This window comes from Pseudophryne corroboree, chromosome 11 (assembly GCF_028390025.1).
Source record: "Pseudophryne corroboree isolate aPseCor3 chromosome 11, aPseCor3.hap2, whole genome shotgun sequence".
NCBI classification, from domain to species: Eukaryota; Metazoa; Chordata; class Amphibia; order Anura; family Myobatrachidae; genus Pseudophryne; species Pseudophryne corroboree.
The window spans coordinates 353,862,210-353,884,302 of record NC_086454.1 but is presented as its reverse complement, the minus strand read 5'-3'; the positions used below and the strand labels follow the sequence as shown (position 1 = coordinate 353,884,302).

General features: G+C 48.9%; 1 protein-coding gene across 1 annotated transcript in view; it reads right to left on the bottom strand.

The window, feature by feature from the left end:
* Window positions 1–8,483: 8,483 nt before the first annotated feature.
* SLC7A9 (solute carrier family 7 member 9) overlaps window positions 8,484–22,093 on the bottom strand; it is a 47,387-nt gene continuing 33,777 nt past the window's right edge. The window contains exons 9-11 of the mRNA XM_063944278.1: window positions 15,237–15,386; window positions 13,096–13,270; window positions 8,484–9,327 (exon numbers count right to left, since the gene is read on the bottom strand). Coding sequence (XP_063800348.1) covers window positions 9,275–9,327; window positions 13,096–13,270; window positions 15,237–15,386 — 378 coding nt within the window. The 3' untranslated portion in view covers window positions 8,484–9,274. The remainder of the gene's footprint in view (window positions 9,328–13,095; window positions 13,271–15,236; window positions 15,387–22,093) is intronic.

The following is a 22,093-nucleotide window of genomic DNA, read 5'->3' as shown; positions in this document are numbered from 1 at the left end:
AGACTCGTGGCACTAGGGTCCCCTAGTGCTGTCCCAGAGCCTAAAGCGCATGCGCAGATCTCCAAGGAAAATGGATCAGTGGCCATTTTCCCAGTGATTTTCCTACTTGGCATGCGCAAAACACCAGGAAAATGTCACCGCACCATTTTCCCAGTGATCTCTGCAGCGCTGCTGCTGCGCCGTGAGACTCCGGTGGGTAAGTATTAAAAGTAATGGATGCATGGTGTGTAGTGTGGGCCCCCTCTGGACCCTGGGGGCCCATAATACGCCAGTGATGATTGGACTGCAATACCTTCATCGAGAAAAAAGCACTACTTTTATATGGCTGCGTGTTTCCAAGGTATTGTTCTCAATGTAGATTTCCAAATCGAGGAACATGACCTCCTTTTTACTACTGTGACAAGTGAAGTGTAGATTGAGTTCCTTAGTATTTATATATCGGAGAATCTTACTGGGCGGAATTCAAATGTAATTCGCACCGGAAGCCAGTGGAGCTATTCAATTGCAGCTCCATTCGGGCGTGATCGGCTGCAGGCTCTGACATTTCAGATCCCACCCCCCTGGGGGCCGTGCTGAAATGTGTGAAAAGTGACCAGTTTGAGCGCCCAAACAGCACTTTTCGGTATCACACCCATTAGTTTAGTCAGGTTTAGCTGCTTTACGCGGCTAAAACGGACACTAATGGGTGCGATTATGGAGATCAATTGAATATTGCCCCTGCAAACTCCCATCACTTTAGACCGGAGATTCGTGCGCGATAACAATTGAATTCCCCCCACTGAGTTCTTGGCTTCCACAGTTTCAGGTATTTAGAAAACAGATGGTTTTCCCAGATGGTTATGTTTTCCCATTGCGCCACAAACAGGTTTGCATACACCGGTGCGCATTTAGTACCCATTACGGTACCACAAACCTGTTTGTAGTGCAAAAACAGGTTTTTGCAGTCAAACCAGAATTGGTTGTGGCCCAGTATGAATCTTATCGCTTCCATGATGAAGTTAGTCTGTCTGTTATGCAGGTTACTTTCATTTTCCAGAACTTCTGTACAAGGCTGCAGCCTTTATCATGTGCTATTACGCTGTATAACGAGGTGATATTGCAGGTAACTAGCGTGTATTCTTCTTCCTGGTTGAAATTCTCTAATGTATTTTGTATTGTAATTTACACTCTTTATCGAACAGAGTTGGCGACTGCATGTAAGTTTACTGACAACTGCCTTTAACCCCCCCCCCCACCCCCAATAAAAAAGGATTTAATTCATCTATCAGTAAGTAAAAATTAGTGATCAGTAAACATTCATAATAACAAGATTAATTATGAAAATTACATTCTGTCACCTTAAGAAGATGAAGCCGCCGATAGGCTGTGTCCGCCAGTGGAAGTGGGTGTGTATATGTATGTATATATATATATATATATATATTAAATATAAAACAGCGATAATCACGTAATAAAATATATTACAAATAATTTACCTAAACCTCACATTGTATATTTTACAGAAAAGTTTTACTATAAAAACCACTTTGTTTCAAATCCTGCATTCCGTCCGCCCAGATGGCGGGGGCCTAGATGAAAAATGGATCACAATTCTGTTCTAACAAGTGTTTCTCCTGTGTTATTTTTTTCTCCTGTTGTTATTAATAGTTTGAATCCCACAGAAAAGAAATGAGGCACGAGGTATCACAGTTGTGTGTATTTTTAAAATGTGCTGACACATTGTGTGTAGTCAGTCCTTTTTTAATGTTACGTAGAAATTTTGACATTTTTATCCTCACCCGAGTTACTTATTGTTGTTAGAAAACTCTCCTCTCCGGTGTCTGCATGACGCTTTATGTCCACTAGAGTGCCCTGCGTTCCACCGGGACTTCCGGGAGGTGCTTTATGCATTTCAAATACAGAGGTTTCTGGTAACACGGCCCACGGTGGAGCGGTTTCTGGTGGAAGTAACATGCATTCCACTTGCACAACATTTCCGGGTATTTTTATAGGCTTTCCAGCCTTGTTTTATATAAAATCCCTCTTGGGGCTAATTGTTTTTACATATTATACGATGCCCATATATTTATCCATATGTGTAGTGTGTCCAAATGCACCATTAGGGAGACAGTTGTAGACCCCACCCCTGATTGAGGAGCAGTAAAAATCAGGGGTTCTGTAGGAAGGTCCAGAGCCCACAGCCCTGCACCTTGAGAAAGATATAGTGTTGAAACGCGTTGGTGAGGGGACTGTGGACCTGGCAGGAGTGCTCACTATTGAACCTGCACATCATCTGAGGGGCGGTGATCCGGGTTACACCCCTCTTCAGGTCATGTGCCCGTATTTTCATCTACCTCTATGTTCCTAGTGGTGTTACCTATACCGGCTTATGTATTGCTGGTTTAAAATTCACAAATAAAATTATGAGTTTTTATTAGAGATGAGCGGGTTCGGTTCCTCGGGATCGGAACCCCCCCGAACTTCACCCATTTTACACAGTTCCGAGACAAACTCGGATCCTCCCGCCTTGCTCGGTTAACCCGACCGCGCCCGAACGTCATCATCCCGCTGTCGGATTCTCGCGAGATTCGTATTCTATATAAGGAGCCGCGCGTCGCCGCCATTTTTCACTCGTGCATTGGAGATGATAGTGAGAGGACGTGGCTGGCGTTCTCTCAGTTTCTGTGTTCAGTGTGATGCAAATATCTACGTTCTCTGCCTGAAAAACGCTCCATATCTGTGCTCAGTGTGCTGCATATATCTGTGCTCAGTGTGCTTTATTGTGGGGACTGGGGACCACCAGTATTATATAGTAGGAGGACAGTGCAGAGTTTTGCTGACCAGTGACCACCAGTATTATACATTCTCTGCCTGAAAAACGCTCCATATCTGTGCTGCATTGTAGTATATAGTAGGAGGACAGTGCAGAATTTTGCTGACCAGTGACCACCAGAATTATATCAGTACGGTACAGTAGTCCACTGCTCTACCTACCTCTGTGTCGTCAAGTATACTATCCCATCCATACCTGTGGTGCATTTAAGTTTTGCGCAGTATATATATAGTAGGAGGACAGTGCATAATTTTGCTGACCACCAGTATATAATATATAGCAGTACGGTACAGTAGTCCACTGCTCTACCTACCTCTGTGTCATCAAGTATACTATCCATCCATACCTGTGGTGCATTTAAGTTTTTGTGCGCAGTATATATATAGTAGTAGGACAGTGGATAATTTTGCTGACCACCAGTATATAATATATAGCAGTACGGTACAGTAGGCCACTGCTCTACCTACCTCTATGTCATCAAGTATACTATCCCATCCATACCTGTGGTGCATTTAAGTTTTGTGCAGTATATATATATAGTAGGAGGACAGTGCATAATTTTGCTGACTACCAGTATATAATATATAGCAGTACGGTACAGTAGGCCACTGCCCTACCTACCTCTGTGTCGTCAAGTATACTATCAAATCCATACCTGTGGTGCATTTAAGTTTTGCGCAATATATATATATATATAGTAGGAGGACAGTGCATAATTTTGCTGACCACCAGTATATAATATATAGCAGTACGGTACAGTAGGCCACTGCTCTACCTACCTCTGTGTCGTCAAGTATACTATCCCATCCATACCTGTGGTGCATTTCAGTTTTGCGCAGTATATATATATATATATATATATATATAGTAGGAGGACAGTGCATAATTTTGCTGACCACCAGTATATAATATATAGCAGTACGGTACAGTAGTCCACTGCTCTACCTACCTCTGTGTCATCAAGTATACTATCCCATCCATACCTGTGGTGCATTTAAGTTTTGCGCAGTATATATAGTAGTAGGACCGTGCATAATTTTGCTGACTACCAGTATATAATATATATCAGTATGGTACAGTAGGCCACTGCTCTACCTACCACTGTGTCGTCAAGTATACTATCCCATCCATACCTGTAGTGCATTTAAGTTTTTGTGCGCAGTATATATATAGTAGTAGGACAGTGCATAATTTTGCTGACCACCAGTATATAATATATATAGCACTACGGTACAGTAGGCCACTGCTCTACCTACCTCTGTGTCGTCAAGTATACTATCCATCCATACCTGTGGTGCATTTAAGTTTTTGTGCGCAGTATATATATAGTAGTAGGACAGTGCATAATTTTGCTGACTACCAGTATATAATATATAGCAGTACGGTACAGTAGGCCACTGCTCTACCTACCTCTGTGTCGTCAAGTACACTATCCCATCCATACCTGTGGTGCATTTAAGTTGTGCGCAGTATATATAGTAGTAGGCCATTGCTACTGATATATTACTGGCATATAATTCCACACATTAAAAAATGGAGAACAAAAATGTGGAGGGTAAAATAGGGAAAGATCAAGATCCACTTCCACCTCGTGCTGAAACTGCTGCCACTAGTCATGGCCGAGACGATTAAATGCCATCAACGTCGTCTGCCAAGGCCGATGCCCAATGTCATAGTAGAGAGCATGTAAAATCCAAAAAACAAAAGTTCAGTAAAATTACCCAAAAATCAAAATTAAAAGCGTCTGATGAGAAGCGTAAACTTGCCAATATGCCATTTACGACACGGAGTGACAAGGAACGGCTAAGGCCCTGGCCTATGTTCATGGCTAGTGGTTCAGATTCACATGTGAATGGAAGCACTCATCCTCTCGATAGAAAACTGCAGTGCCACTCCTAGATGGGCCAGGTGTTTGTGTCGGCCACTTGGGTCGCTTAGCTTAGTCACACAGCTACCTCATTGCGCCTCTTTTTTTCTTTGCATCATGTGCTGTTTGGGGACTATTTTTTTGAAGTGCCATCCTGTCTGACACTGCAGTGCCACTCCTAGATGGGCCAGGTGTTTGTGTCGGCCACTTGTGTCGCTTAGCTTAGCCATCCAGCGACCTTGGTGCGCCTCTTTTCTTCTTTGCATCATGTGGTGTTTGGGGACTATTTTTTTGAAGTGCCATCCTGTCTGACACTGCAGTGCCACTCTTAGGGGTAAATTTACTAAGGTGGGAGATTTTTAGAACTGGTGATGATGCCCATGGCAAACAATCAGATTTTATCTATTATCTGCTAGAAGCAGCTAGATAAATGGTAAGTAGAATCTGATTGGTTGCCATGGGCAACATCACCAGTTCTAAAAATCTCCCACCTTAGTAAATTTACCCCGTAGATGGGCCAGGTGTTTGTATCGGCCACTTGTGTCGCTTAGCTTAGTCACACAGCTACCTCATTGCGCCTCTTTTTTTCTTTGCATCATGTGCTGTTTGGGGACTATTTTTTTGAAGTGCCATCCTGACACTGCAGTGCCACTCCTAGATGGGCTAGGTGTTTGTGTCGGCCACTTGTGTCGCTTAGCTTAGCCATCCAGCGACCTTGGTGCACCTCTTTTTTTCTTTGCATCATGTGCTGTTTGGGGACAATTTTTTTGAAGTGCCATCCTGTCTGACACTGCAGTGCCACTCCTAGATTGGCCAGGTGTTTGTGTCGGCCACTTGGGTCGCTTAGCTTAGTCATCCAGCGACCTCGGTGCAAATTTTAGTACTAAAAATAATATTGTGAGGTGTGAGGTGTTCAGAATAGACTGGAAATGAGTGGAAATTATGGTTATTGAGGTTAATAATACTATGGGATCAAAATGACCCCCAAATTCTATGATTTAAGCTGTTTTTGAGGTTTTTTTGTAAAAAAACACCCGAATCCAAAACACACCCGAATCAGACAAAAAATTTTCAGGGAGGTTTTGCCAAAACGCGTCCGAATCCAAAACACGGCCGCGGAACCGAATCCAAAACCAAAACACAAAACCCGAAAAATATATAAATATATATATATATATATATATATATAGACAACCACATGAATGAAACAAAAGAGCATACCCCACTCACAGCTTTAGACGTACGTAGATTCGCATAAAAGTTTATTTGAGGTTCTTCCTTAGGTCCACAACCTCCGTCCTACCCCCGATGGCCCTAGGGGGTATAGAATATGTGGATAATGGAGGGTCTTATGGATGAATATATGTATAAAAACTAGTGATGTGCACCGGACATATATATATATATATATATATATATATATATATATATTGCAGTTTGATGGTTAAAACTCCTGTTAAAAGAAATCTTTATGAGTGGACTCTGCGACACGGCTGTGGGAGTACGGTACGCCATTACGTATAGAGCCAGGTGGTGGTCGTAGTTGTAGGTGGTCACTCATCTATCTGGATTCCTGCACACACCAGAGGTGTACTAAGGGCCTAATTCAGACCTGATCGCAGCAGCAAATTTGTTAGCAAATGGGCAAAACCATGTGCACTGCAGGTGGGGTAGATGTAACATGTGCAGAGAGAGTTAGATTTGGGTGGGTTATTTTGTTTCTGTGCAGGGTAAATACTGACTGCTTTATTTTTACACTGCAATTTAGATTTCAGTTTGGACATACCCCACCCAAATCTAACTCTCTCTGCACATGTTACATCTGCCCCCCTGCACTGCACATGGTTTTGCCCTTTAGCTAACAAATTTGCTACTTGCGATCAGGTCTGAATTAGGCCTAATATTCACCCCTGGACGTACTGTCCTATTTTTGTTTTTTCTATTATTTTTTTCCATGCATCTTGGAATCAAGTAAGATTGACCTGAGAAGGACGTTTCACCAAAAAGAAAGATCTACGAATCCATGTATCGATTGTTCACAATGAGTATGGAATACGGACTCTTATCCTTTACTTGATGGAATTTGTCTTTAATGAGAGCGAATTGGAACTGTGACCAGATTCAGTAAGGATTGTACACTCTGCAGAACTTGCAATCCTTTTGATCGCATGCTGAGAGCCGCCCATCCGCAGGGCAAAGGCCGCCCAGCATGCTATCCACCGCGCCCCCCTCCTGAGACCACGCTGAAATTGCAGTCGCACCGCAATTTCATCGTGATCACTCCAAAAAAAATAGGGTAGTCTCCTGCCGGCGCAGCCTGGCTGCGACCGCAAGAGGTCAGTCGCCATCTTTGTGATCGCAGCAGCTGCGTATGACGTCACACAGCCACCCCAATCATGGCCACAACACGCCCCCCGTTTGACTGGCGCCACCACCGCAACGTTCCATCTCCGCCTAGGAAACTGAGCATTGCCACCACCCTCCCGATTGACAAGCAGAGGCGTTCGCATTTACTGGTGGTCCGCCCGCAGAAAATACGGGGGCATGCGCTGGATGGGCCCTGCCCATGCGCCCGCATCATCTCAGTAGTTTTTGCAGTTGGATCACGTTTTGTATGTTCGGCTTTCATTTGTATTTATTCACGTATTCCTTGTTTGTTATAATTGTTTATAGGTAGTTACTTTTGACACTCTGGGCGGTATTCAATTCTTTTCACCCTCTTCCACTCCCGTTCTGTTTCTGAGGGGCATGGTATAATCATTTCAGCTCGCTACCCCAGCGGTAGCAAGAGCACCCAACCACGCAGCTAATTCTGATTACTATGGGCGCGATATGCGCGATAACAGGGATCACTTTAGAAAGGGAATAACGCGTGATATATCATTTGAATACCGCCTATTGAATTCCTGCCGGCACCAGTGGTACTCATTTGGAATTACGGCACTCCAGAGCATTAGAATTTTTTTTTCACGGCTCCCCAAGGCCAAAAGTTTCTTATTGAGAAGTTAAGAAACAAATATTAAAGTAAATTAAGTTTGTCATCCTTAGGTTCAATTGTGTGGTGAGGGACAATATTTGCTTCTGCTTGTCCATATATGTTATGATTGGCAGCCGCCAGCGCTGGTTTTGCCTATTACACTGGCCATAAATTTGTTTACTTGGTCCTGAACCACCAATCAAAGACACCCCTGCAAGTGCCCTGAGGCACCCCAGGGTCTCACAAACACACAGTTTGAGAACTACTGTCCTACACTTTAGTCTGTATCTCACAAACACACACATATACACTGGGGTCAATTTAATGAAATGCGAATTGAATAGCGCCGGGAGTTATCTCCCAGGGCTATTCAATTCAGCACGAAGTAAAGTCGGAGAATGCACGTTCTCCCGTACTAAACAGGGTGTTTTGTCGGGATAACAGACATTCTCCGACTTAAGTGCCCGGCACGATGCTGTTTCCGCAACGCTAACGGCAGAAATCAGCATCACGACGGCACTTTTGGCGGATTTCTGCTCGCCCCCTCCCCAGGAGGGGTGCGAGAAGAAATCCCGTCGGCGGCTGTCACTGCACGCTGAGTTAAATAGCCCTAGGAGCTAACTCCCGGCGCTGTTCAATTCACATTGACCCCATTGTTTGCATACTGTGCTGATGGGGCCACAATCGTGGTGGGATCTGAGGTGGAGGATATAAAAAGATTAAACGGGGAAAAACCAAGGTAATTTAGATCATTTGTCAGTATCTCCCACTAATTAGAGCCTTGCAGGTTCTTCCCACCGAATGTTACATACTCTCTCATATAGAGGTAATGAGCAGTAGCCATTTAATGCGTCTCAACAAGAGAATATGCAATGTACAGTATAGAAAATGCATTTGTCCTTAGAACTTGAGGCAGGTATACACTATCAGAGTCTATACAAATAAAAACTAATGGTGAGCACACACACAGGCAGTTCCGTCCAGGCTTAGCTACGTATATACAAGTGATGCAAAATGTGACAGATCTGGGCAGAATCCATTGGTTCCAATCATCATGCGACCGTGCTTTCCACCAGCCCTGATTGGACATCAGATCAGATATGGATTTGGATGTGGCCGTCCTCTTACCATTGGAGACGCCGCGATTTCTGTCCCGTTTGCTCTAACACACCACAATTGGCCGTCCGGATTGGCCCTTATATGGACTGGTTTACAATTATTTGTGTACTTGCTACAAGAATGACGACGCTCCATTATGTTATGGTAGATGGGTTTTCTGGAGGTCATGGAGAATTTGCAAAGCATTTTCCAGAGGTCCTAAAATAAACTGGAGAAGACCACGCGTACAGCACACGTCAGCAAGCTGGTGCCTTACCGGACAAAGATTGAACTCTCTCCATGGTCTGTCTGAGAGATTGCTATTCTATCATATAAGACCAGGGCTGCAAAGGACACATCTAAAACGTCATTGGCCTGTGTGGCTCTCTGCGGTCATACGGCATTTACAATATGTACAAAGTCGGAGCTATCCAGAAGCAACACTCCATATGACGCTCTCCAACAGTCTATATAACAATCATCAGTCTTTTCACTTGTATAGCTGTCCCTATGGCTTTGATTATTCTGGAGGAACTACCTCCATGATCATCTGAACATACATAGTGATCGGCTCTGAAATAAATACAAAGATTTACATTAGTTTAGGAACAGTGGACGGAGTAATGTTGTTACAAAGCTCTACTTTTTTTTTTTCTTCGATATTTCAGCTATGATTCAAAAACATACATTAAACAAATTGACAAAAGAGGAATTTGCCTGGTTTCAGTGGGGTCACGTGAGCCTCAACACTTCAATATCGTACAGCTAAAAGAAAGTCCCTGTTTAATCTTTGCATTTTGCTTCACGTTATAAATGCCGGTTCCTGTCTCCTGTCTTGTGCACCGCATATCCCTGGCGTCTTATAGGCCGCAAGTCCCCCAGTAATGGCCATTTAACAAGAGTAGTCAAGTTTGGCCATGTGCTTCTTCTCAAGGGAGCACAGAAACAAAGCTGACCCTGCCATTAAACCCTTCACTTCCAATGGCGTAGGTTTCTTGTATGAGGGTGACGTAAAACCTACATGCACGGACAGCCGCATTGTTACCCTCAGTGATAGCGTTCCATCATCACCTCAGCTTCCCTGCGGCAGACTCTCTCTAGAGATTAAGCGCCTTTTGTTAGAACCTATCCTTGTAGTCAGCCCAATGTGGTCTCTAACTTCCATCTTATCCAAGACATTGTGATCTCGGCCTAAGACCAGGCGTAGCCTCCAGAGAAAAAAGGGCACCTTTAATGTTGTAAGGGCATGACTAAAGCACAACGGAATATACTGGCACTATATAAGTAAATGTTAATAATAATTGTCCAATGGACCATGGAATTACACAGGACGGATATCCAGTTGGTCTTTGATGAATCCTTTAGAAGAAATTGGCCTATGTTAAGACAAACCAGTGCCAGGCAGATTACTTTAGCAATTCCCATGGCTTACACTGGCTCATAAGGACACATTCCACAACTTTGGTTTAGCGGGAACTCTAACGAGAAGCTATGTTGGGCGGCCATCTGGTCTTCACCAAATTTTCATCCCAAGGTGCCTGTTTTGGATTTGAGGTGCTGTGTGGGGCATCTTTTGAACATGCTCTCCTGCAGGGACACCTCTGCCCCCAATAAGATGAATTAGTAAATGGGATTCATTCTTTGAGTCCTATATGGAAAACTGGATATCCTCCCTTTATGCTGTTTTGTAGGCGCATTAGCGATCACTTCACTTCTTACTCATCGGAGGTACGGGCTCATTTCAGAGGCTCTGTTCCTGCATGTGATTATTAAAACATGCCAGCAGTACAGAATTTCGTATCGCTGCACATAACTGCAATGATAAATACTAATTAGCGGGCCATAATCCTGGTAATTAATAATTGGGCCCCATATTCATTGTTGGTTGCTTTTGTGTGTTTTTTTCATTGTTGGGATTGTTGTTTTTTCCACTCGCTCTTGTTCTGTGCTCTTAGTTCTGTCAATTGGGCATTTCTAAATAAATTAATGAAGGTCCCAGGCAGCCAATGGGGTTTAGAGGGGGAGGAGCTTGTGTTTTTCTTGCTAAATGTAAAGTGCCCAGGGATCCTGCCCGGGGCCGCGGAGAGTTACGCCGGGCCTCGGTAAGGGAGTGAGGGCGTGGCTTAAAAAGGGGGCGTGATGACGCCCTTTACTATTAAAACATTAAATAATATAATTGTTGGGCCGCATGCTTCATAGTGGGGGGGTGCAATTTTAACACGGGGGGAGGCAGGGGGGTGGCGTGGAGCAGGGCACCTACACCCTTCTTTATCAGGAAGCGGGTCCCTTTATCAGAAAGTGGGCCATCGCCACCTACCCAGTGATATTTGGGAACAGTGCCAGAGTCTTTGATTTCTATGTACGGCGCCATCTTCCCAAAGAGATCACTGGGACGATAGCACTAACGACGCTGGCTGGGGAAAGTATCGGAATTGGTATCGGAATTGGGCTCGCTCCAGGCCACTCCAGCAGCTCCGGCAATTTTTACACTAACCTCTCTCTGCGCCACCGCTCCTGCCACAACAAGCTACACTCCAGAATGTCCGATGTCACCGATAGGGCGCAATCTTTAGTTTTTATTTTAGTTTTACAACGTTTAAGTTTTTAAAGTTCTTTATCTTTTTTTAAAAATGTTCTTCCTTTCCATTTTCTGAAGCCATTAGTCAGGTATTTTTATACAGCAATTGTGAGTCTTGTTAAATCTGCTTACACAGCAAATAATCACTCCCGTAATAACAGCTCTGCCGCTTGCTCGGCTTCCTTGATTGTGTAACGTGTAATTATACCAGGCATTCTCTCAAAGACATTTTCAGATTCATCCACTTTTATACAATACTTACCATACATGTCCCTTTATGTTATCCTAGAATATAAAACACAATGCTTTCCCAGCCTAACCCTCTCCATCCATTCTGACATCTTTCTCCCCTGTATCTGGAGATGAAGTCGTGGTCCTAATCCTGACCTCCCTTCCACCTCTTTCCTTGACCCTATCCCCTCCTGCCTCCTCCGCTACCTCTCTCCTTCCCCCTAGTTCCCTTGGTGCTAGACGAACCAGCAATTTTGTAGATTTTTCGTACTGTGGACCCTGGTAAGGCTGCTTGTTTTTTTACAATGTGGTGTGTTACTTGATTATTTCGTTGACATTCCCTGGTGCTTGTTATTTAAAATAAAGGCATTCTATTCTATTCTCCTATTCTATCCTTGCCCACCTCCTCAATCTCTCCCTCTCGTCAGGTACTGTCCCCTCTGCCTTCAAGTATGACCTTGTCTCCCCATTCTTAAAAAAAATCTACCCTTGATCCTAACACTCTCTCCAACTACCGACCCATTTCCCTTTTGCCTCCAAACTCCTTGAGCGTATTGTCTACAACCGCCTGATTGCCTTCCTTTCCTCACACTCCCTGCTTGACCCATTTCAGTCTGACTTTCATCCTCCTCACTCCACAGAAACTCCCCTCATGAAAGTCTGCAATTGCCTCCATGCTGCCAAATCCAAGGGCCACTAATCTGCTCATTCTCCTTGACTTCTCTGCTGCTATTGACACTGTGGACCACCCTCTCCTCCTGCAAATTCATGATTGCCAACTCTCCTGATTACTTTTCCCACTTCCAAGACTTTGCCTGTGCTGCTCCTTACCTCTGGAACTCACTTTCCTATCAGATTCTCCACCTCTCTACAAAATTTCAAACTGGCTCACAAGACCCACCTCAAAGCCTTCCAGCTCTCATCCTAATCCACTGCTCCATACTCCTTGCTCACTGTCTCTACCTTCTGTGTCAGCCCTGCCTGCCCCCCCCCCCCCCCCCGCCCCTTTAGACTGTATGCTCTCACGAGCAGGGCCTTTTTCCCTCATATGTTTCTCCTTCCTTCACTCATACCATCCTCTACTACCCACTGCTAAAACGGCACCTATCCCTTGGGTTTCACCCTACTGATCATCTATTATAACCGCCGATGGACCAGTATTTAGAATATAACAACAAGAGAAAAGAGAGTACTTTATAAACAATACCATGTTCTGCAATAGTCTGTACTCTAAAGTCACTTTTCTTTCTTGTTTTGTCCATACTTAGTCTGTTTATGTACTTTGTAAGGCGCTGTGGACCCCTTGTGATATCATACAAAGGCTAATAATAAATGACCACGATGCCATATCCTACATGGACTATTACTGGGAGATTTGGCCCAGCCAAGCTTGCCACACACCATTGGCTGCCGAAGAGTTACACCCCAAATTCTCTCCTAATCATACGGAACCTGCTGCACCCAGTTAAGCTGCATAGCTATTAGGAAAGTCCAGATGACCCGTTAATTGGGAAATCCACACGAGAACTTACTTGTAATCTTTTGAGCCCATTTGACCTTATAGTGCACAAAGGGGAAGTAGAGAAGTAACCCACTGAAGATGAAGATCACGCAGTAGAGATAGGCCCACTCAGGCTCACCAATGATGGGTGCTAACACCAGGTAGATGGAGACCAGGACCATCAAAATGGGAATAACAATGGGGATCTGTGAAAAGAAAACCATTACAGTCTTACACATGCCGTGACCCAAGTGCACAGCCAATCTCTTAGAGACCTCGGCCTCTACAACGGGCTGATGTCCAAGGAACTTTCATGTCCACCAGAGAACATTTTTCAACCGTTGTTGTCAAGTGTCACCAACAGATCATGTTTTGTATACTAGGCATGATCATTTTATACTGGCAGGACCTTGCCATATAATTTCAGCGCTCCATCATTACCTATTGCAGGTACATAACGATGCAGACATTTTTCGGGCGGGTAAATAAGTGCACACGCTATGATATCCAACGCATATTTTATCCCTGGATGAATTAAATGAAGAACTTCCTGGGCAGTAGAGTTACCTGCAGATGGAGTTCCCGTTTCAGTATAGAGTTAGGAAAAGTTATCCTAACCGCGGACAAACGCATGATAATGAGATGATGGCGTCCGATTGCGGCTTCCTGACAGTTGGGTGCAATCTCAGCCTGACGTGGAGATGGTTTACGTACATCTCAGACGGTGGGGCGCATGTGCTGTACCAGTCCTGCGCGGTCACTTGCAGTGCTCCCTGAATGACCAGATGTGGGCATGTGTGGGTGGGGTAGCTGTTCAGAGCTGTGCATCTTTCCTGAAATTCCGGGAGCGGCCGAGACCAGGGACTGGGTCTTCAAAGCAGGTTTCTGCAGCGTGAGCGGCCCGGCCATAGGGCCTTATACAGGTTGGATCGCTTATGCAATGCAACCCGCAGTCCCGGATGTTCAGGAAACTGCGCACGTGCAGAATGGGTCCAGCAATAGCATCACAGATATGCCATCGCGCAGAGGCGTTCGTTGGGAGAGGGGGAGGCATCCAGCATTGGGGAAAACGGGGGCGTGTTTCTGAGAGTGGCAAGGCCAAGGACGCTGTCGCAGTTTCCTTGGCGTCGCTAGCCTCCCTGCGACAGTAAGTCTGAGTAACTTCAGACTTACTCAGACTGCAGTCGCAAATGAACATCGCAACCGATGCTCGCGATGTTCACCCTGAACTGCGATGAGCATTGCAGTTTTTAGCAAATGCAGGGAGGAGATGGTGTGCAGGGAGGAGGCGGTGTGCAGAGAGGAGGTGATATGCAGGGAGGAGGTGGTATATAGGGAGGAGGTGGTATGGTGGGATGAGGTAGTGTGCAGGAAGGAGGTGGTGTACAGGAAGAAGGTGGAGTGCAGGGAGGAGGCGGTATGCAGGGAGGAGGTGCTATGCGGGGAGGAGGCGGTATGCAGGGAGGAGGTGGTATGCAGGGAGGAGGTGGTGTGCAGAGAGGAGGTGATATGCAGGGAGGAGGTGGTATATAGGGAGGAGGTGGTGTGCAGGGAGGAGGTGGTATGGAGTAAGGAGGTGGTATGCAGGAAGGAGGTGGTATGGAGGGAGGAGGTGGTATGGAGGGAGGAGGTATGTAGGAAGGAGGAGATATGCAGGAAGGAGGAGATATGCAGGAAGGAGGTGGTATGGAGGGAGGAGGTGGTATGGAGGGAGGAGGTATGTAGGAAGGAGGAGATATGCAGGAAGGAGGTGGTATGGAGGGAGGAGGTGGTATGCAGGTGGGAGGCGGTATGCAGGATCGGAATGCAGGACAGCTAAGCACAGCTTTACAATTACGATCCAATCTGAATAAGGCCCATAGTGTGTAATCTGATGGTTACTCAGAGGGCCAATATTCATGCAAGTGAAAAGGGATCTGGTGGAAATTCCATTTTATCTGGAGCATCCGTTGTGTTCGCAGATTGATAAGGTTCCCCATGAAGGAGAACGTAACCTCCTGTGTTTTCCATGACATTTATGGAGCAATAAGACGAATATACGTCACTGTTATTCCACATCTCATTTCACAACACATCCCTTCGCTCCAGGAACACTATACCGCCAATTAGACCGCAGAGACTCCGAGAGCTTCCAGACTGCACGCTAACATAGAGCGTGTCATTGGAAATTACCTTTATCGGCCTCTTCATATCTTTCTTGGTAAATCTCATCACCACAAGCCCAGCGATGGTTAATCCGTAAAAGATCCACACGGCAAAGCTGAAGTAGTTGATGAGGGTGTTAATGTCAGCCGGGATAATGTAGATCATTCCGATTACACCCTGGGGAGAGGAGGGAAGAGGAGCCGGGATTACACAGACACCTAAACATCCTGCGTACGCTCTTTAGTATCTAGTAGTATATACACATACATAATAAATATATATATATATATATATATATATATATATATATATATATATATATATATATATAACCATGTACATGCAGGTGGGGCAGACGTAACATGTGCAGAGAGCATTATATTTGGGTGGGGTGTGTTCAAACTGAAATCTAAATTGCAGTGTAAAAATAAAGCAGCCAGTATTTACCCTGCACAGAAACAATATAACCCACCCAAATCTAACTCTCTCTGCTCATGTTACATCTGCCCCACCTGTAGTGCACATGGTGTTGCCCATTTGAGAAAGATATTGCTTTTGCGATCCATGCTGAATCAGGCCCACAGTACTGTGCAAAAGTTTTAGGCAGGTGTGGGAAAAAATGCTGCATAGTAAGAATGCTTTCAAAACTAGAAGTGTTAATAGTTTATTTTTATCAATTAACAAAATCCAAAGTGAATGAACAGAAGAGAAATCTATATGAAATCAATATTTGGTGTGACCACCCTTTGCCTTCATACAGCATCAATTGTTCTAGGTACACTTGCACACAGTTTTTGAAGGAACTCGGTAGGACTAACCACAGATCTTCTGTGGATGTAGGCTTGCTCAAATCCTTCTATCTCTTCATGTAATCCCAGATAGACTCAATGATGTTGAGATCAGGGCTCTGTGGGGGCCATATCATCACTTCCAGGACTCCTTGTTCTTCTTTACACTGAAGATAGTTTTGACATTGGCTGTATGTTTGGGGTCGTTGTTAATTTTTAATTGATAAAATCAAACTATTAACACATCGTTTCCACACCTAAAACTTTTACACAGTACTGTATATAGTTATATAATAAAATATACTATCTAAAATAGCACTTTATTGTCTGCCAGTATCACATTCACAGGTGAGCGTCCATCTCCTGGACCTTGGCACCGGGCCTGGGAGATCAGTCTGTGGGAATGTAGACACACAGGTGAGCGCCCACCTCCTGGACCTTGGCACCGGGCCAGGGAGATCAGTCTGTGGGAATGCAGAGACACAGGTGAGCGCTCACCTCCTGGACCTTGGCACAGGGCCTGGGAGATCAGTCTGTGGGAATGTAGACACAGAGGTGAGCGCCCACCTCCTGGACCTTGGCACCGGGCCTGGATGCTCAGTCTGTGGGAATGCAGACACAGGTGAGCGCCCACCTCCTGGACCTTGACACCGGGCCTGGGAGATCAGTCTGTGGGAATGTAGACACAGGTGAGCGCCCACCTCCTGGATCTTGGCACCGGGCCTGGGAGATCAGTCTGTGGGAATGTAGACACACAGGTGAGCGCCCACCTCCTGGACCTTGACACCGGGCCTGGGAGATCAGTCTGTGGGAATGTAGACACACAGGTGAGCGCCCACCTCCTGGATCTTGGCACAGGGCCTGGAAGGTCAGTCTGTGGGAATGTAGACACACAGGTGAGCGCCCACCTCCTGGACCTTGGCACCGGGCCTGGGAGATCAGTCTGTGGGAATGTAGACACAGAGGTGAGCGCCCACCTCCTGGATCTTGGCACCGGGCCTGGGAGGTCAGTCTGTGGGAATGTAGACACACAGGTGAGCGCCCACCTCCTGGTTCTTGGCACCGGGCCTGGGAGATCAGTCTGTGGGAATGTAGACACACAGGTGAGCGCCCACCTCCTGGACCTTGGCACAGGGCCTGGAAGGTCAGTCTGTGGGAATGTAGACACACAGGTGAGCGCCCACCTCCTGGACCTTGGCACCGGGCCTGGGAGATCAGTCTGTGGGAATGTAGACACACAGGTGAGCGCCCACCTCCTGGATCTTGGCACAGGGCCTGGAAGGTCAGTCTGTGGGAATGTAGACACACAGGTGAGCGCCCACCTCCTGGACCTTGGCACCGGGCCTGGGAGATCAGTCTGTGGGAATGTAGACACAGAGGTGAGCGCCCACCTCCTGGATCTTGGCACCGGGCCTGGGAGGTCAGTCTGTGGGAATGTAGACACACAGGTGAGCGCCCACCTCCTGGTTCTTGGCACCGGGCCTGGGAGGTCAGTCTGTGGGAATGTAGACACACAGGTGAGCGCCCACCTCCTGGTTCTTGGCACCGGGCCTGGGAGATCAGTCTGTGGGAATGCAGAGACACAGGTGAGCGCTCACCTCCTGGACCTTGGCACAGGGCCTGGGAGATCAGTCTGTGGGAATGTAGACACACAGGTGAGCGCCCACCTCCTGGATCTTGGCACAGGGCCTGGAAGGTCAGTCTGTGGGAATGTAGACACACAGGTGAGCGCCCACCTCCTGGACCTTGGCACCGGGCCTGGGAGATCAGTCTGTGGGAATGTAGACACAGAGGTGAGCGCCCACCTCCTGGACCTTGGCACCGGGCCTGGATGCTCAGTCTGTGGGAATGCAGACACAGGTGAGCACCCACCTCCTGGATCTTGGCACAGGGCCTGGGAGATCAGTCTGTGGGAATGTAGACACAGAGGTGAGCGCCCACCTCCTGGATCTTGGCACCGGGCCTGGGAGGTCAGTCTGTGGGAATGTAGACACACAGGTGAGCGCCCACCTCCTGGTTCTTGGCACCGGGCCTGGGAGATCAGTCTGTGGGAATGTAGACACACAGGTGAGCGCCCACCTCCTGGACCTTGGCACAGGGCCTGGAAGGTCAGTCTGTGGGAATGTAGACACACAGGTGAGCGCCCACCTCCTGGACCTTGGCACCGGGCCTGGGAGATCAGTCTGTGGGAATGTAGACACACAGGTGAGCGCCCACCTCCTGGATCTTGGCACAGGGCCTGGAAGGTCAGTCTGTGGGAATGTAGACACACAGGTGAGCGCCCACCTCCTGGACCTTGGCACCGGGCCTGGGAGATCAGTCTGTGGGAATGTAGACACAGAGGTGAGCGCCCACCTCCTGGATCTTGGCACCGGGCCTGGGAGGTCAGTCTGTGGGAATGTAGACACACAGGTGAGCGCCCACCTCCTGGTTCTTGGCACCGGGCCTGGGAGGTCAGTCTGTGGGAATGTAGACACACAGGTGAGCGCCCACCTCCTGGTTCTTGGCACCGGGCCTGGGAGATCAGTCTGTGGGAATGCAGAGACACAGGTGAGCGCTCACCTCCTGGACCTTGGCACAGGGCCTGGGAGATCAGTCTGTGGGAATGTAGACACACAGGTGAGCGCCCACCTCCTGGATCTTGGCACAGGGCCTGGAAGGTCAGTCTGTGGGAATGTAGACACACAGGTGAGCGCCCACCTCCTGGACCTTGGCACCGGGCCTGGGAGATCAGTCTGTGGGAATGTAGACACAGAGGTGAGCGCCCACCTCCTGGACCTTGGCACCGGGCCTGGATGCTCAGTCTGTGGGAATGCAGACACAGGTGAGCACCCACCTCCTGGATCTTGGCACAGGGCCTGGGAGATCAGTCTGTGGGAATGCAGACACAGAGGTGAGCACCCACCTCCTGGATCTTGGCACCGGGCCTGGGAGATCAGTGTGAGAATGTAGACACACAGGTGAGCGCCCACCTCCTGGATCTTGGCACCGGGCCTGGGAGATCAGTCTGTGAGAATGCAGACACAGAGGTGAGCGCCCACCTCCTGGATCTTGGCACAGGGCCTGGGAGATCAGTCTGTAGGAATGCAGACACAGAGGTGAGCACCCACCTCCTGGATCTTGGCACTGGGCCTGGGAGATCAGTCTGTGGGAATGTAGACACACAGGTGAGCGCCCACCTCCTGGACCTTGGCACCGGGCCTGGGAGATCAGTCTGTGGGAATGTAGACACACAGGTGAGCGCCCATCTCCTGGACCTTGGCACAGGGCCTGGGAGATCAGTCTGTGGGAATGTAGACACACAGGTGAGCGCCCACCTCCTGGATCTTGGCATCAGGCCTGGGAGATCAGTCTGTGGGAATGCAGACACACAGGTGAGCGCCCACCTCCAGGATCTTGACACCGGGCCTGGGAGATCAGTCTGTGGGAATGTAGACACACAGGTGAGCGCCCACCTCCTGGTTCTTGGCACCGGGCCTGGGAGGTCAGTCTGTGGGAATGTAGACACACAGGTGAGCGCCCACCTCCTGGTTCTTGGCACCGGGCCTGGGAGATCAGTCTGTGGGAATGCAGAGACACAGGTGAGCGCTCACCTCCTGGACCTTGGCACAGGGCCTGGGAGATCAGTCTGTGGGAATGTAGACACACAGGTGAGCGCCCACCTCCTGGATCTTGGCACAGGGCCTGGAAGGTCAGTCTGTGGGAATGTAGACACACAGGTGAGCGCCCACCTCCTGGACCTTGGCACCGGGCCTGGGAGATCAGTCTGTGGGAATGTAGACACAGAGGTGAGCGCCCACCTCCTGGACCTTGGCACCGGGCCTGGATGCTCAGTCTGTGGGAATGCAGACACAGGTGAGCACCCACCTCCTGGATCTTGGCACAGGGCCTGGGAGATCAGTCTGTGGGAATGTAGACACAGAGGTGAGCGCCCACCTCCTGGATCTTGGCACCGGGCCTGGGAGGTCAGTCTGTGGGAATGTAGACACACAGGTGAGCGCCCACCTCCTGGTTCTTGGCACCGGGCCTGGGAGATCAGTCTGTGGGAATGTAGACACACAGGTGAGCGCCCACCTCCTGGACCTTGGCACAGGGCCTGGAAGGTCAGTCTGTGGGAATGTAGACACACAGGTGAGCGCCCACCTCCTGGACCTTGGCACCGGGCCTGGGAGATCAGTCTGTGGGAATGTAGACACACAGGTGAGCGCCCACCTCCTGGATCTTGGCACAGGGCCTGGAAGGTCAGTCTGTGGGAATGTAGACACACAGGTGAGCGCCCACCTCCTGGACCTTGGCACCGGGCCTGGGAGATCAGTCTGTGGGAATGTAGACACAGAGGTGAGCGCCCACCTCCTGGATCTTGGCACCGGGCCTGGGAGGTCAGTCTGTGGGAATGTAGACACACAGGTGAGCGCCCACCTCCTGGTTCTTGGCACCGGGCCTGGGAGGTCAGTCTGTGGGAATGTAGACACACAGGTGAGCGCCCACCTCCTGGTTCTTGGCACCGGGCCTGGGAGATCAGTCTGTGGGAATGCAGAGACACAGGTGAGCGCTCACCTCCTGGACCTTGGCACAGGGCCTGGGAGATCAGTCTGTGGGAATGTAGACACACAGGTGAGCGCCCACCTCCTGGATCTTGGCACAGGGCCTGGAAGGTCAGTCTGTGGGAATGTAGACACACAGGTGAGCGCCCACCTCCTGGACCTTGGCACCGGGCCTGGGAGATCAGTCTGTGGGAATGTAGACACAGAGGTGAGCGCCCACCTCCTGGACCTTGGCACCGGGCCTGGATGCTCAGTCTGTGGGAATGCAGACACAGGTGAGCACCCACCTCCTGGATCTTGGCACAGGGCCTGGGAGATCAGTCTGTGGGAATGCAGACACAGAGGTGAGCACCCACCTCCTGGATCTTGGCACCGGGCCTGGGAGATCAGTGTGAGAATGTAGACACACAGGTGAGCGCCCACCTCCTGGATCTTGGCACCGGGCCTGGGAGATCAGTCTGTGAGAATGCAGACACAGAGGTGAGCGCCCACCTCCTGGATCTTGGCACAGGGCCTGGGAGATCAGTCTGTAGGAATGCAGACACAGAGGTGAGCACCCACCTCCTGGATCTTGGCACTGGGCCTGGGAGATCAGTCTGTGGGAATGTAGACACACAGGTGAGCGCCCACCTCCTGGACCTTGGCACCGGGCCTGGGAGATCAGTCTGTGGGAATGTAGACACACAGGTGAGCGCCCATCTCCTGGACCTTGGCACAGGGCCTGGGAGATCAGTCTGTGGGAATGTAGACACACAGGTGAGCGCCCACCTCCTGGATCTTGGCATCAGGCCTGGGAGATCAGTCTGTGGGAATGCAGACACACAGGTGAGCGCCCACCTCCAGGATCTTGACACCGGGCCTGGGAGATCAGTCTGTGGGAATGTAGACACACAGGTGAGCGCCCACCTCCTGGACCTTGGCACCGGGCCTGGGAGATCAGTCTGTGGGAATGTAGACACACAGGTGAGCGCCCACCTCCTGGAACTTGGCACCGGGCCTGGGAGGTCAGTCTGTGGGAATGTAGACACACAGGTGAGCGCCCACCTCCTGGATCTTGGCACCGGGCCTGGAAGGTCAGTCTGTGGGAATGTAGACACACAGGTGAGCACCCACCTCCTGGACCTTGGCACCGGGCCTGGATGCTCAGTCTGTGGGAATGTAGACACAGGTGAGCGCCCACCTCCTGGATCTTGGCACAGGGCCTGGGAGATCAGTCTGTGGGAATGCAGACACAGAGGTGAGCGCCCACCTCCTGGATCTTGGCACCGGGCCTGGGAGATCAGTCTGTGGGAATGTAGACACAGAGGTGAGCGCCCACCTCCTGGACCTTGGCACCGGGCCTGGATGCTCAGTCTGTGGGAATGCAGACACAGGTGAGCGCCCACCTCCTGGATCTTGGCACAGGGCCTGGGAGATCAGTCTGTAGGAATGCAGACACAGAGGTGAGCACCCACCTCCTGGACCTTGGCACCGGGCCTGGGAGATCAGTCTGTGGGAATGTAGACACACAGGTGAGCGCCCACCTCCTGGATCTTGGCACAGGGCCTGGGAG